A 16,205-nucleotide genomic window follows, 5' to 3' on the forward strand; every position below is an offset into this window, starting at 1 on the left:
GTCTTTGCAACTTCAGGGATCTTATCTATTCACGAACAGCTTGTAACACTCCAAAGAGAAAGGAAAACTTGAAATCGCAACATATGACCCCTTTAATAAATGAAAATGATACTCTAAACAAGAAACTAAAACTACCAGCAGGTGGCGGTAAATGTCTTGGTGAGTCGATTCGTTCAAACGGCTGATTCATTCGGGAATGAAGTAAACGGCTCTCTATATGAATAGGCCTTTGAATCATTGATTCACTCTATTCCGGATTCATTCAGAAACTAAACACCGCTGTGTTGCTCGGAGACGCACAACAATTCTGCTGTGGCTTTTTAGGTAATATTTTCATTGGCAAAATTTAAGAAAACACGCAATATTATGTATATAGCACAATATTAACTTCTTATTTACTGAACTGTTGTATAAAATCACATGTGCACTCGTGTTCTTCGTGACAAAATCAGCACTCCTGTGATATTGCTCTTGCTGCTGGTGTGATATCACTTATCATATGATATAAATATGAGACAAAAACTCATTCAGGGGCATTTTTTGCCCCAATATCTTGAATTTTAGGGCATAACTGCATTTATGGAGTTGTTACCCTGCATCATATTTGTCAAGTCAACTTTATGAAATGTAAGATGACGTACAGGTCTGGGGGCGGGGCCAGTGCGTTAACTGCGTTAAAATTATTTTAATAGCGTTATTTTTCATAGCTAATTAATTAAGTTAAAGCGTTAAACTGACAGCCCCATATATATATATATATATATATATATATATATATACAGTGGATACGGAAAGTATTCAGACCCCCTTCAATTTTTCACTCTTTTTTATATTGCAGCCATTTGCTAAAATCATTTAAGTTAATTTTTTTTCCTCATTAATGTACACACAGCACCCCATATTAACTTAAATGATTTTAGCAAATGGCTGCAATATAACAAAGAGTGAAAAATTTAAGGGGGTCTGAATACTTTCCATACCCACTGTATATATATATATATATATATATTTTTTTTAACAGTAGTGTATACTTTCTTATGCACATATACAAACCTGTCACTGTCACAGTGAAATGTCCCAGGCTGACAGATGGTACATTCTCTTTCATCAGTCCCATCTGCACAATTAAGCTGGTAGTTGCAACGATCATGAATCGAGAAACACACTGTTCGTCCTGTCTGGTGAATTCCCACCATCCCACAGAGGAAGTGCCCAGCCGGGCAGCCCCAGCATGCTTCCTCATCCAGGCCTGTTTCAGGACAGTCCCAGTGTCCATCACAACGCTGCTTTGCGGTGTAACAGCCTCCCATTGATCCTCCACAAAGCTCTTCCCATGGAAGGCAGTAATCTGTGATGCGATAGGTCGCATTAAAGCCCCGCCCTTCCATTGAAGGCTCCATATGGTAAATCAGCGAAAGCAAGCCGGTGTGGGACTCCACCTCCACTGCTTTGTTATTGGACACAGCGTTGATCTGTAATAGCCAATGAGAGGGGGTGCAAGACTTATTATCAAAGGCTGAAGTGGAATGAAAGCTAAAAGAAACAAAAAGACTGGGATAGATGAATCTGCATTGATCAAGCTACATCATCTGTCACACAAAGTGTGAAACTCACTGTTTTAATGATGTTGCCTGTGCCGTGGGGCTGGTCTGTGATTGTGATCATGTCTCGAGGACCCAGCTCCAGTTGCTGAAGCTCTAATTTGAGTGGTCGTGAATCCTGGGGGTCAACCGTCCACACACACTCCACCGGATGTCCTGTTTGTACAGGGGGAGTAAACGAACCATAAAATGCATCCAAGTATCCCCCACATACATCATCTATGGGTGGTTCAGGGCTAACGTCGTTACATCCGTCCTCGTCAGAGCCAAGCTCATCACCTACGCCAAGGCATTCAACCCGTCCGTTACAGCGCCACGATGCAGGGAGACAGCGTTCACTGTAACATTCAAATTCGCCAGGAAAACAGGGACCTGAGTCTGGCGAAATTGGCAAAATATGAATGAATCCTGTTAAACGCTTACCAAAAAGTTAACTATTCAAAAAAATAGGATTTTACAGTCTCTCTGGATAAAGACAGTGAGAGGAGAGGAAACGTGAACATTTTCCTTCAACGTGTTGCACTCTACCTTTAATATATGAAAGATGGAACCCTGTTACTGGGTAGATATGAGGGAAGAAGTGGTGTGTCACTGTAATGTTTCCCCCTGACATCTCAAATGGTGCTGGAAGCTGGGAACCGCAGAATTTGGATGGAGAGCCAGTGAGAGGAACCACGGACACCCATTCCTGCCCGCATCTCATTTCAAACTGGGAAAAACTTCAAAAGAGATGGACACAAAGGAAATGACACATTTAAGGGACTGTTTACTTTGTAAGGATCAAAGCAATGTCTCACCTTGTTAACAGCAAATGCCATTTATTCACTTATTTACAAACTGAGATACGCTCATAATTGAGCTGACTTTCACATTTTACATTCATATCTGTACAGTATCACGAAACACAAAAGCTTGAATGGTTACACTTTATTTTAAGGTGTCCTTGTTACAGTGTAATTAAATATTTAAATGCTGAGTAATATTCACTTATTATAAAGTCAAAAGTTTAGGATAATGATTTGTAGTAACAGTTTATTTTAAGGTGTCCTTGTTTCACGTTACATGTACTTACTAGTATTATAATCTCAATACATTATGCATAATTACATGCAAGTAACCCTACGCCAAACCCTAATCCTAACCATATAGTAAGTACATATAGCTAATTAATATTACTCAGTACTTAAATTTATAATTACACTGTTATTACTGTAAGTACATGTAACATATTTAACGTAGACACTGTAAAGAATAAAGTGTTACTGCTTTGACTTCTGGTGTATCAAAGATCACAAAAAATGGCAATAGAATTCTGCTGGTACCTGATGATGACACGCTCCCCAACTTTTGAGGTTATCAACCAACTGCAGTTGAGTGGACGGGAAGACCAGGCACGGTGGGCAGAGTTACGAATCTCTCCTTGTCTGGTTTGTAGTATTTTGGTCGAATGATCACAATGACCTGAAACTGACAGTTAAAGCAAAGACATCTTTAAAATTGTGCTCTGAACCTATATTTCTATGTGAAATCTTCACAATAAACAAGCCATTTGATTTACTGGAGTTCTTTGAGAACATAGTTCGGACATGAAAAGCAGGCAGAAAGGCATTTAAAACATATAACAAAATACTGAGCATTTAAAATATATTTAAAAAATCTAAAGACAGAACTGGAAAGAAACCCCAAGCTGTCAAGCAGGAAGTAAAGGCCAGTCACGTTGGGAAAAAAGGTCAGTTGCATAGTAGAAGCAGCATTCTGTATTTTTATTTGCATTAAATACTTGATGCAATACATTCACTCCTCTCAATGACTATTCTGGTTAGGAATGTTGTATTTTTAACTGGGGCATTGGGTGTGAATTAAAATTAGTGTTCAGACTGAAATATAAACAAAGACATGTCAAGCTCTTACTTACCAACACCGAAGGCCAGCTCCAAAGTGCAAGGAACTGTCAGAGCAAAGACACAAAAGTTGATCACATAAAAGACAAGGATTGCTGAATGTTGTTTATTGCCAATTATCACAACGTAAATACAATCAACCTTTTTTCAACCTAGCTTGACCCTAAAGTCACCATAGGTAATCTTTGGTTAAGGCAAGGTCAATTTTTTGAACTACATGAAAAGTCTGCCTCAGATATATACAGTATAATAAGACATTTGTTCCGTCTTTGCGTGATACACACTCAAGGACAAAATCCTGATATCTTACCTGATAAAAACAAAACCCCTAAAACGCAAAGGCTGTGGGAAACAGACATTCTAACAAGCCAATGACTGTCGTTGTCTCATAAAACACGAATTAAAATACAATTTATGCAAAAAAATATGGTCGGTAGATCCATCAGCTCGCCACAATTACAGGCGCCATCGTCACCAAAGCGTCTTGTTGGAAGTGTTTAGCTGTGAAGACAAAAATAAACACCATAAACTACCATCATTTAGACAAAAAAAATCACTGACAACTGGAGCTCAGTGCGATGCTCGCTTTTGGTTTCAATCAGAAACTCATTGGCGTTACCTCGACAAATGTCAACATATGAATTCGACATGAAAATAGTCGGTGATTGACTAATAAAAACGCGTAAAACGTCTTTAGAAAGGATGACTTCCTGTCTCGCTCTTTTCTCAACAGTGAAGCAACTCGGTGTTAGGCAGAGTAGCACTGCAATGTTTAGATACGAAACAGTCAAACTATTAAGTGACATTTCATACATATAGCCAAGACATATATTTAAGGGCATTTCCTTACGTTTCGACAGTAATAGGCCAGACGACCAGCGTCTAAACTGACGCATTGTTCCGAAAGTTTGCTTTCCGACTTCTAGCTAGCCTTTCTCGCTCGCCTGATTTCAGCTAACGCTAGCTGGCTTCCTGCTATATTTTACTCCATAATAGGGCACTATTAAGAGCTGGTGCCATGATATAAACTATTCGAATTGAGATAGTTTTGTTTCACGGGTAATATTGTTTTATAACTTTGTCTTTACCATACCTTTTCTCCTTCTCTTTTGTTGACATTCGTTCTCAGACACTTCCGTAAGTTCTGTTTCCGTATGTAGGAGACAATGCGCCACCCATCTACGTCTCTGTGACGCTATGCACGCCGCTCTCTGCTTGTAATGTTCAGCTTTCAACACTAGATGTCATCATTTAGCGCTTTATTTTCAGCATTGCCATAGGTTGATGGAAGTACACTACTATTCTCAACATTGGTATTAAGTACACTACAGAGGCGGACAGTAGTGAAGTATTGTTATTCTGCTGTAAAAGTACTTCTCAGGTGTCTGTACTTTATCAGAGTGTTTTTCTTTAGAAAACTTTACTTAACATTCCAAAGCATAATATTGTACTTTTTACTGCACTACGTTTCATATTAAATATAATTTAATACTTAATTACATTAGAAATCTATTACTTTCTTACTTTTACTCAAGTAAAACTAATTCAAAGATTTACTTGAGTACAAGAAAGTACTACCTTTTTAATGTTCTTACGTATTAAAGGTAAAACAAACAACAACTTTTATATATGAAATGAAGTGCAGTAAAAAGTATGACATTATGCTTTGGAATGTAGTGAAGTAAAGTTTTACAAAGAAAAACACTCTGATAAACTACAGATACTTTTTAAATTCACTTGAGTAAAGTAAATATACTTCACTACTGTCCGCCTCTGGTACACTACCATTTAAAAAGTTTCAACGCAGCCACTTTATTCCACACATTATAATATTCAAAAAATAATATTCACAAGAATAACAATTATTATTAAAGTGTTTCTGCATCCAGTGGCAGGGAAGATAGTAGCCTAACAGAAAAAGTAAGAATATGGGCCAGGGACAGCAGCCAGGGAAGAGGTCAAATCAGTGAAATTGTCAATTGAATATATTATTATTATTATTATTATGTTGTTGTTGTTGTTGTTGATGATATTTATTAAAATGCTTGTTAAATTATTTTGAGAGTTACTGGTATCATGCTTTTAGAATTACATTTACAATAAAATGTTATTGTTTTATTTAAAATAAAGTGTCCCAATTTGCCAGTAAGATCAAAATTGTGGTCTATATGTGTTTGTGGAAGCATTTAAAGTTTTTGTGTTTAATATATAGGCTATATACTATATATAAATATATATACTGTGTGTGTGTGTGTGTGTGTGTACAGTGGTGGCCAAAATTATTAGAACACTATTTTCACCAGCTAAAAAATGGTTTTAAGTCAGTTATTTCTATATTTTGCTGTAGTGTGTCAGTGGAAATATCAGTTTACATTTCCAAACATTCATTTTGCCATTAATTGTTATAATCCAGTGACGCAAGTGCACCTAGGGCAAAAGCTGCTTTAAATGTAAAGGATCACGCCAAATGTTGATTGAATTTAGTTAATAGAAGTTAATTGATAAAGAAAATCTATTTATGACATTATTTCTGACAGCATCCTCATTTTACAGTATTTTTGTGCCTAAAACTTTTAACAGTACTGTAGCTTTGCAGGTAGGTTTCTTGAAGCATCTTGGAGACATTGCCACAGTTCTTCTGGATTGAGCCTGTCTCAGTTTGTTCTGTTTCTTCATGTCATTCCAGACAGACTGGATGATGATGAGATCAGATCTCTGTGTGCAGCACTGGCTGTTGTCAGGCTCCTTGTGCAAACAAAAATCTCACTGGATTATTACAATTAATTGCAAAATGAATGTTTGAAAATGTAAACTGATATACTGACACACTACAGCAAAATATAGAAATAACTGACTTAAAACCATTTTTTAGCTGGTGAAAAAATACTAGTGTTCTAATAATTTTGGCCACCACTGTATATACATTATCCATTAGTTGTATAAAGACATTCATACACGGGCACAAAAACAATTTACCCTATATTTGTAGACAAAACTCATTTAAATCGTTTTAACTGCTAAAGTCTCTTTTAACTTTAACTGGGAGTGTATCTAAAACTTTTTGGGGGAAAAAACACTAATAATAAATGTATCGTTTAATTATCTCACAGATACACATTAGATTATAGTCGCACAGTAGATGCTTGTATCGGACATAGAATGAAATTCGCTTAAAAACGCAACCTCCGCCTGAAAGTCATTGAATAATTCGCACACTGGGAAAAATGCACATCTGCAGGGTCGATTCTCCTATAACTCCACCCAGTTAGATGCTCTGTAGTGCAGGCAGATTAGCACGGGGACGTAAAACAACACGTCTCCATTCTGACACCGAAGAAAGATCAGCGGACAAAAGAAAACGCAAGTTGAGAATATAGAGCAAAACTAAGACAAATATATTTCACCTCTGAAGATAGTTTTCTCTTTTGAAGTTTGGAAAACCTTTCATTAATAATGATTATACATACTTCATAGGTTAGGCAAAAGTCCGTTTTTATTCTTTTTGTATTTTTTGAGTTTTAAGGAAACATTTTCGCTATTGGAATGGTCTGAATCAGGAAAATCTGCTGGGGAAACTTAAACGAGAAAACTGTAAGAACGGTGCCTAGAGCATTTTTGTGTCCCGAGTTCAGTAGTCTCGCGCATTGAGGAATGTTTGCGAAACTCCAGTCGTTACTCGCCCTCGCCAGCGTATTTCTGGTGCAAAGCGGGGCCAGTGAGAAAGAAGTCAGACCAGAGGTAACACAACATCCACTGTTTTTACAGTATTGTGTGTGTGTGTGTGTGTGTGTGTGCGTGTGTGCGTCTTTCCACTGTCTGTGTGTCAAGCCTGCATTGTTGGAGACAGATGCACTCAGATGTTTCCGCTTATCAGGATTTCCTTCATGAACTGCATTCATGTACCTCATAATTCACTGCTGAATACAGATGAGAAGAGCTGTGTCTTTTCAGACCCCTACATATCAGGTTAAAACAAAACAGGAGTGAGTCAGAGGCTCCAGGACTCCTATTTAGCTAGAGAGGGTTAGTTATTAAAGTGGCTCAAGTCTAGTTTTGTGGTGTCTGTCCTGCATCTTTAGGTTCATGTTTTTCTTTTGTATTTCCTTTGACTGAAAAATGGTGCTAATAAGTAGATATATCAGGTTGTTTATACACCCAGAGGCATCCTAATGTCTGCTTCAGAAATAGGCCTACATGTCTGTTAGACACATAACTGTGAGTGGGGGAGAACCACTGACTGTTTTTCAGGACGTTTTGGCGTCTCTGTCATAGATGCAAGCCAGGAAATCTTAATGGCCTAAAATAAAGAAAACAAGATCAGAGTGAGGATTTAAGACATTTTAATAACTGTCTCTCATATCCCTTCATTCCTTACTCTCACACTCCTTCACATTTCTGAGATGGTTGAGAGATATACCCAAGGATAGTATGGAAAAAATTCAGCTCTGCAGATTCCACCACAGTTTTCAAAGACGATAACAGTCTCCTCATGTGAGAGTCGCGTGATCAAAGATAAAGGTCACACAAAAGGTTAAATCACAGATGCCACATGCATGTGAAACTGCGGTTACTCTTCAGACTTTTGGTTTACCTTTAATACAATATTTATTAATATGCTTTTACCATACAGAAGTGTGACATTTTTTGTGACGTACAAAAAAATTTTCCCAATCATTTTTTCCCCCCATTTTTTTCCCCAGGAATTCTGAACTAATGACCTAAATTCATTACATTAGGTATATTATGACTTTTCCAGGAATTGCCAGGGTTTAATAATCCCTCAGACAACAGCCCTGCACTTTTGCTGTTGTTACAGGTGCTGTTGTTTTGAATACTGTACTAAAAAAATTAAAAAGAAAGAAAGAAATTCGGTTATATTCCTTATGGAAAACAGCTGGGTATTGCTCCCCTCTCCAGGCCATAGACGAGAGATGATGTATTTGTTTAAGTAGTATTACAGATGCAAAGCATCTGCTGAATCTTTCAGACCTTCATCAGTTGAAGCTTAAATATGGATGAAATGCAGTTTAGATGTTTAATAAGATGCAAAAGAAAGCTCAAACAACAAAATCTCTCTTTTTAATAATAGTTTTATTTCCATGGAAAAATTCTGCAGTTCTGCAGTATGTAAATGATTATGTGAATTAAATATGGATGATAATCTCATGCATCTGAAACTGCTGGAATTAGACAATTCACTTCTGCTAATTGGTAGTAAACTTTGCTGTGTTCTCAGATTAATAGCGATTGAGAGACACTGAAGTTTGCATGATTTTTGTAGAGATGACAAATATTATGCTGTATTAATATTAGTTCATTTGCTCAGTTAAATGGGTCAGTGATCTGATCCTCCACGTGAAGATGCAGAGTGAGACACGGGCACTAATGTCTAAAATTTTCAGTTTTTTCCATTGGCACAGACAAGGAGGAACGACTGACTCAGTCCTTCTGTCGTGCATTCAGACTCACCTCTGCCCTCCTTTTCTTCTTTTTCATCTTCCTTTTCTTCTACCCTTTGTTTTTAGAATTCTAACTTACTTTTAATCCCTAAAATCTGTTTTTTCCCTTCAACTTCTTTTTCTCTCTCTTTAGTAATAGTTTGCTCTTTTCTTCCCCTCTCTAATACCTCAGGAGCAGCAGATCAGCTGTTAAAATCATAAACGCAGCTTTTTCCCCGTAAGCGTGGAAAGTTTGACAGCAATACTTTCTGCAGAGAAACTATAAGAATCAGAGATCAGGAGAGTTGTGGGCAGTGCACAGTTTTTTTTTAGTGTAGTGTTAAAACTGCACACAGCCTACCAGAAAAACAACATGTTCCTCTTCCCAACATGGAATGTGTTTTCCCATGTTGCAACACCATAAAATGATGAAATTGTTTTTCAGAAACAGCCATCTCAGGAAGCACCTAATCTTATTTACTCCATTAGTTTTAAAGGAGAGCTGATTTATATTTTTAATGTAGCATGTGTTAGCCTTGCTGGCATGTGATGGTACAGTGATGTCATAGCATGTGCTTACACTTAACCTCACATCTTCCGAACCTGCCGGTCACTATCCGGTTAATGGTTACTGTTGAAATCTGTTCCCAGACCTGTGCATGATGGCAGCGTCTGTCTTGATTATTACATAAAGGCTACCTGTCTACATGGTAATAGCTGACGCATGGCCACACAGTGACTCGCTCTTCCTCAGTCAGGGGAATGGCAGAGGGGTTCTAAATAGAACCTTTGACGCCCACCGCTGGGAGTTCCAGGCCAGCGGAGCATGCTGGGATCGCTGGCAGCATTAAGAGGAGACCTGAGGCTTTTCGGGAGGGAGAAGAGTGGCCTTCAGAGGGAGTAAGAGAGAGAGAGGGAAACGTTTTCATCCTCATGAATTAGTGTTTTTACAAAAACGGGGTGCGTCACCACAGCAGAGCCACCACACACAGAAAGCACTCATACAGAAAGGAGGAATTAAATGACAGACTGAGAGAAAGAAAAATGGAGCAAAAAGTATATAGATACAGTATATAAAAATAATGTGTAGGTATATATTCTTTCAAAGATAGGCTTTGTCAGATTTAGCAAAATTCTGGTGACTTTTCCTCAGCAAATATACCCCCAAAATTAGAACTAGGTTGGAAACACACACATACATCCTTAAAGTTACATTAGGGTCATAAAATCTCAGACACACAGTTACTCACAGTTACAACAGACACTCCACAGTTAAAGCCTTTAAGACTCTCGAGCATCCACACACACTCTCTTACCCACAAAAGTTCAACCAGGTCGTAAGCACACACACACCCTAACACACATCTTTGTGATTGCACTGTGGTTCGTCACTGATGTTTGTGGACTTTGGCAGGTTTGTGTACAATTAAATTTTATAAATTCAGACAGCATGTCATGTGGATGTGGTGCTGCACTGAGACATTTGGAACAGTGAGTACACTTCAAAAACATTCAGCCCAACCTTTAATTCGTTGAGGTCACCTTAACAGCAGTGACACCTGTGCTATTTCATGCTCTGACACAAGTGATGTTTTCCAGATAAACTTTTTTTTGTGTGTCTCTGCACTATACCACTTCATTGTTGAGTTTGGTTCATTACAATGATAAAGAGGTGTTGTAGGACAGCTGCATGTGTGCTAATGTGACATTCATTCTCTCTCAGGCATGGCTCCAGCTGTATGGGTATCTTCCTCCTGGCGATGTTCGGGCTCAGGCAATCCGCTCTCCTAAATCCATCACCACTGCGATATCCGCCATGCAGAAGTTCTATGGCCTCACTGTCACCGGCACTATGGATCTAGCTACTCTCTCGTAAGTCTAGCCCAATCGCATACATTTCTAATTTGTTAATTATAACCGTTTTAAAATAATGTGCAATGCGTAACTCAATAGTTATATTATGTATGCTAATGTCAGTCTTTAACCACAAATGGATGGAGTCTGACCTGATAGAGCATTAAAGGTATAGTTCACCCAAAAATAAAAATTACATCATTATTTTCTCACCCTCATGCCATTCCAAACCCAGACTTTGTTTAATCTTCAAAACACACATTAAGATATTTTTAATTAAACCTGAGAGGTTTCTGTCCCTCTACTTAAAGTCCAGGGAACCAGAACATAAAAGATCCAAAAAGGTTATAAAGTTGTCCCAAAACTAATCCATATGAATCAATCAATCAATAAAAAGAACTGACATTATTGGTTCTCACTAAGCTTCCATGTATACCAAATGTGTACCTTTGTGTGTTGATCATTATTTAGATGTAAAGAAAAAATGGACAGAATTTAAATTTTTGGGTGGACTAACCTTTTAAACATCTGATTTGCAACTGTTTTCTTAGGTGACTGAGTCACATATTATTGAGTGACTTTATGTCTTGCATTAACATGATGTTGTCAGGGCCATGCAGCGGCCAAGATGTGGAGTTCCAGATAAATTTGGCTCTGAACTGAAGAGCAACCTACGAAAGAAGCGTTATGTCATCCAGGGCCTAAAATGGGAAAAAAAAGAAATCACTTTCAGGTATGGAACTCTATTTGACAAACTAAGGAGAACATTAATCATACATTTAATGCATATAAAACTGTGGCCCTCTATACACCGGTCATTAACACTTTGTATATAGATAGTAACTGGATACGCTTTAGCTGGATTACAATTTACACATTGCATTCCAATCCAAATTTAAACACTCAGAACACGTGAATAATGATGAACATTAGTCTGGTTCTTCTTTTTCAAAAGTGGAACAAGTTATCAGATTATATGGACATTTAAAAAAAATCCAGTTTCTACACTTCCTTCCTAAAAGACACACTCACATTTAACAAATAAGCACAAATGTTTTCTTCTCAGTATCCAGAACTACACTCCTAAAGTGGGTGAACAAGCCACACATGAGGCCATCAGGAAAGCCTTCAAGGTTTGGGAAGCCGTGACGCCACTCAAGTTCCGTGAAATCCCATACAGTCAAATTAATGGCAAGGTGGACAAGTTTGCAGATATCATGCTTTACTTTGCGGAAGGCTTTCACGGAGACAGCACCCCATTTGATGGTGAGGGAGGTTTCTTGGCCCACGCGTACTTCCCTGGTCACGGTATCGGAGGTGATACCCATTTTGACGCGGCAGAGCCTTGGACAACAGGCAACGTTGACCAGGGAGGTGAGCAGAGAATAAGAGAACGTGGAAATGTGTCTGTCAGCCGAGCAAACTTCAGGCGGGGCTTGTAAATTCAGAATGTAAATTCTGTGATCATTTATATTTAGAGCATTGTCGTTCTGCCTTTCTTTCAGGTAATGATGTGTTCCTGGTGGCAGTGCATGAATTAGGTCATGCTCTGGGTTTGGAACATTCAGGCGATCCCTCTGCCATCATGGCTCCGTTTTACCAGTGGATGGACACTGAGAACTTTGTGCTGCCTGATGATGACAGACGGGGGATCCAGCAATGGCAGAGGGGTTCTAAATAGAACCTTTGACGCCCACCGCTGGGAGTTCCAGGCCAGCGGAGCATGCTGGGATCGCTGGCAGCATTAAGAGGAGACCTGAGGCTTTTCGGGAGGGAGAAGAGTGGCCTTCAGAGGGAGTAAGAGAGAGAGAGGGAAACGTTTTCATCCTCATGAATTAGTGTTTTTACAAAAACGGGGTGCGTCACCACAGCAGAGCCACCACACACAGAAAGCACTCATACAGAAAGGAGGAATTAAATGACAGACTGAGAGAAAGAAAAATGGAGCAAAGGGTGACCAGCTTAACACTACAGTATAGTGTTATCCCAATCTATACTTCCTCGACCGATATGGCCTGTGTTGACAAGTCTCAATGGAAACTCTGCAACATGAATGAACCAGTGTGAAAGCACTCACTGATTTAGCGAAGTTGCTCTCTGGATACGTTTCCTAATCACTATAGTTCTGTATATATAATATGCTATAGTATATATTAAGGCAACTAAACATTTCTTGTGCAGCAAATTTTCAATTAGTAATAATAAATTGAAATTACAATAAATTGATCTATCATTTTGGTATCCATATATTCACACAGTTTATAGGACACTTAATATGTGAAGTGAACTATGCTGTCTTTGATTCTGAAGGTGCAATCACCTTACAAAGCAGAGATATCCAGAATATAGATTTAGAAAGTGCTAAATAGACCTCAACACTTAACAGCTGACAACATTTCAGGGAATTCTGTCAGTCTAACATGAGTTTTTAAGTAGTTTCAAGCGATTCGCATTTCTCAGTATTTGTGACTCAAAAGGTCCTGTAAACTTGAAAGTATGTAGTTGTAGTTTCTCTGCTTCATGCTCTTGCTTCTTTTTCTCTCTGTAGAAGATTCAAACACTGCCTGTTCAGAAGAAAGAAAGAGAAAGAAAGAAAAGAAGAAAGGGAGGCAGTCTGAGGTCACAAGGATTACTGAAAACTGCTTGTAATTTTTGCTGACACTCTTTGTGGTTGGAATGGAGACACTGGCTGTCTGATCCTTAAAATGAGACATTTACCGCTGAGTCTAACAGACAGTCATTCCTAAACATGTAACCTTTGTGTTGACAGCCCAGATAAGCCCATTAGGTTACAGCTACCTATATATCTATAATCAGGGCCATAACTTCCAAAGACATGAAGGGGACACATCCCTCTAGTATTCAGAATAACGATTTGTGGGTTTTTCAATAAATTATTATAATTTTTTTTTAGATTCGATCAATTTGTTTCGTTACAAATGAACATTCTACTTAAGAAAGACTATAAACCAAACATGTTTCTTTGAGTTTAAGTTTATAAGCAGAGCTTACAAAAAACAACACATGAAACACATGAGGGTCTTTGAAGAGAAAAAGGAACACTAACAAAGAATGAAACAAAATAAAATCTAAATATATCTCAAAATGTACAACTAGACAAACGACAATGGTGATGTAATTATGCAACATCACCATTGTCGTTTGTCTAGTTGTACATTTTGAGATATATTTAGATTTTATTTTGTTTCATTCTTTGTTAGTGTTCCTTTTTCTCTTCTTTCATGTTCTCAGTATTTATTTCTGTAAGTCAGAAAGAGTGAGAACAGAAACTGTTCTAATTCAAAGTCAGTCTGGTCTGTCTTTACCCAAGTGTGGGTAACCCTAAAAATGAATTATTTTAAACATAAAAAGGGCATTTTTACATACATTTATGAATGACTAATTTCAAATTGGCTGTTGGGTTTAGTTAGCTTCTGGAGACAATTTGGTCCCTATATAAATAGAAATGTAATATAATTTAACATAAACTTGAAAAAAGAGATATATATATATATATTATACACACACACATATATATATATATATATATATATATATATATATATATACATATATATATATATATATACATAATGGGAAAAAAAAGAAATCACTTTCAGGTATGGAACTCTATTTGACAAACTAAGGAGAACATTAATCATACATTTAATGCATATAAAACTGTGGCCCTCTATACACCGGTCATTAACACTTTGTATATAGATAGTAACTGGATACGCTTTAGCTGGATTACAATTTACACATTGCATTCCAATCCAAATTTAAACACTCAGAACACGTGAATAATGATGAACATTAGTCTGGTTCTTCTTTTTCAAAAGTGGAACAAGTTATCAGATTATATGGACATTTAAAAAAAATCCAGTTTCTACACTTCCTTCCTAAAAGACACACTCACATTTAACAAATAAGCACAAATGTTTTCTTCTCAGTATCCAGAACTACACTCCTAAAGTGGGTGAACAAGCCACACATGAGGCCATCAGGAAAGCCTTCAAGGTTTGGGAAGCCGTGACGCCACTCAAGTTCCGTGAAATCCCATACAGTCAAATTAATGGCAAGGTGGACAAGTTTGCAGATATCATGCTTTACTTTGCGGAAGGCTTTCACGGAGACAGCACCCCATTTGATGGTGAGGGAGGTTTCTTGGCCCACGCGTACTTCCCTGGTCACGGTATCGGAGGTGATACCCATTTTGACGCGGCAGAGCCTTGGACAACAGGCAACGTTGACCAGGGAGGTGAGCAGAGAATAAGAGAACGTGGAAATGTGTCTGTCAGCCGAGCAAACTTCAGGCGGGGCTTGTAAATTCAGAATGTAAATTCTGTGATCATTTATATTTAGAGCATTGTCGTTCTGCCTTTCTTTCAGGTAATGATGTGTTCCTGGTGGCAGTGCATGAATTAGGTCATGCTCTGGGTTTGGAACATTCAGGCGATCCCTCTGCCATCATGGCTCCGTTTTACCAGTGGATGGACACTGAGAACTTTGTGCTGCCTGATGATGACAGACGGGGGATCCAGCAAATATATGGTAGTCAGTTACATCGCATAAATGCATTTAGTTTAATTTATTTATTTATTATGTTCTTTTTACAAGCCAAGTCATTTAGAAAAATATGTGAAAGTGTATACATTAATTCAAAAGAATAGCTAACATAAAAATTATGTATAAGATAAAAGATCATATAAAATTACTAAAAATCATTAGTCACAAGAAAAAAATTGTAGATGTCAGAATGTTTCACATTCTATCTAAATAATTTACAGTAAAGTCAGTATTTTTTGTGAAGACATTTAAACTGATATTACAAATGCAAAAAATAAATATTATAAATAATATCTGTTGATATCTGTTTCTGTCTTTGAAAATCAATGTGTATTTAAACAGCAAAAAAAGTTTAATTAAAATAATGCATTATTCAAAATATGGTAGTGCATTTTCTGAATATATTTATATTTTGAATAAATGTTAATTTTAATTATTTTCGTTTTAGTTACATTTTAACATTTTTGGTTTGTTTTGGATTTTTTATTAGTCTTTTTATATGTATATAAGTCATTTTCAGTCATTTTTATTTCATTTTTAGTTGTTTTAGTACATCAAGTAAAAAATGAGAAATGTCGCTTCGGCAACTAACTATAATAAATATGTTTTATCAAGTTTTTATTGTATTAGTTTTATTAGTACTTATGAAATATTAAATGATAACTATTTCATAAGTACTAGTACTTATAAATATAGTATAAGTACTTATGAAATAGTTAGCATTTATTTCATAAGTAATTTTTTTTTTTTTTTTTTTTGGTTTTAGTTAAACTGTAATAACCATGATGCTCACCTGTGTGATTCAACAGGTGCTGGCTCTGGTGAGGTGCCCCAACCTCCAG

The 16,205-nt window shown here is 37.2% G+C and overlaps 3 protein-coding genes across 4 annotated transcripts in view; 1 reads left to right on the plus strand and 2 right to left on the minus strand.

The window, feature by feature from the left end:
* Positions 1 to 4,692, minus strand: part of lrp10 (low density lipoprotein receptor-related protein 10) — a 10,473-nt gene extending 5,781 nt beyond the window's left edge. The window contains exons 1-7 of one of the 2 annotated variants that reach the window (XM_016490785.1): positions 4,596 to 4,692; positions 3,813 to 4,003; positions 3,517 to 3,549; positions 2,924 to 3,068; positions 2,130 to 2,320; positions 1,615 to 1,979; positions 1,054 to 1,472 (exon numbers count right to left, since the gene is read on the minus strand). In XM_016490785.1, the coding sequence (XP_016346271.1) occupies positions 1,054 to 1,472; positions 1,615 to 1,979; positions 2,130 to 2,320; positions 2,924 to 3,068; positions 3,517 to 3,549; positions 3,813 to 3,861 (1,202 nt within the window). In that variant the 5' untranslated portion in view covers positions 3,862 to 4,003; positions 4,596 to 4,692. Of the gene's footprint in view, positions 1 to 1,053; positions 1,473 to 1,614; positions 1,980 to 2,129; positions 2,321 to 2,923; positions 3,069 to 3,516; positions 3,550 to 3,812; positions 4,004 to 4,352; positions 4,395 to 4,595 lie in introns of those variants that run through there. The other variant, XM_016490786.1, reaches the window with a different exon arrangement.
* Positions 4,693 to 5,006: 314 nt separating this feature from the next.
* mrpl52 (mitochondrial ribosomal protein L52) overlaps positions 5,007 to 16,205 on the minus strand; it is a 29,830-nt gene continuing 18,631 nt past the window's right edge. The window contains exons 6-7 of the mRNA XM_016490791.1: positions 15,530 to 15,539; positions 5,007 to 5,017 (exon numbers count right to left, since the gene is read on the minus strand). Coding sequence (XP_016346277.1) covers positions 5,015 to 5,017; positions 15,530 to 15,539 — 13 coding nt within the window. The 3' untranslated portion in view covers positions 5,007 to 5,014. The remainder of the gene's footprint in view (positions 5,018 to 15,529; positions 15,540 to 16,205) is intronic.
* mmp14a (matrix metallopeptidase 14a (membrane-inserted)) overlaps positions 6,807 to 16,205 on the plus strand; it is a 12,553-nt gene continuing 3,154 nt past the window's right edge. Inside the window, exons 1-6 of the mRNA XM_016490792.1 lie at positions 6,807 to 7,240; positions 10,664 to 10,812; positions 11,405 to 11,527; positions 11,861 to 12,168; positions 15,187 to 15,348; positions 16,173 to 16,189. Of these exons, the coding sequence (XP_016346278.1) occupies positions 7,154 to 7,240; positions 10,664 to 10,812; positions 11,405 to 11,527; positions 11,861 to 12,168; positions 15,187 to 15,348; positions 16,173 to 16,189 (846 nt within the window). The 5' untranslated portion in view covers positions 6,807 to 7,153. The remainder of the gene's footprint in view (positions 7,241 to 10,663; positions 10,813 to 11,404; positions 11,528 to 11,860; positions 12,169 to 15,186; positions 15,349 to 16,172; positions 16,190 to 16,205) is intronic.

This window comes from Sinocyclocheilus anshuiensis, unplaced genomic scaffold (genome assembly GCF_001515605.1).
Source record: "Sinocyclocheilus anshuiensis isolate Anshui unplaced genomic scaffold, SAMN03320099.WGS_v1.1 scaffold426, whole genome shotgun sequence".
Lineage (NCBI taxonomy): Eukaryota > Metazoa > Chordata > Actinopteri > Cypriniformes > Cyprinidae > Sinocyclocheilus > Sinocyclocheilus anshuiensis.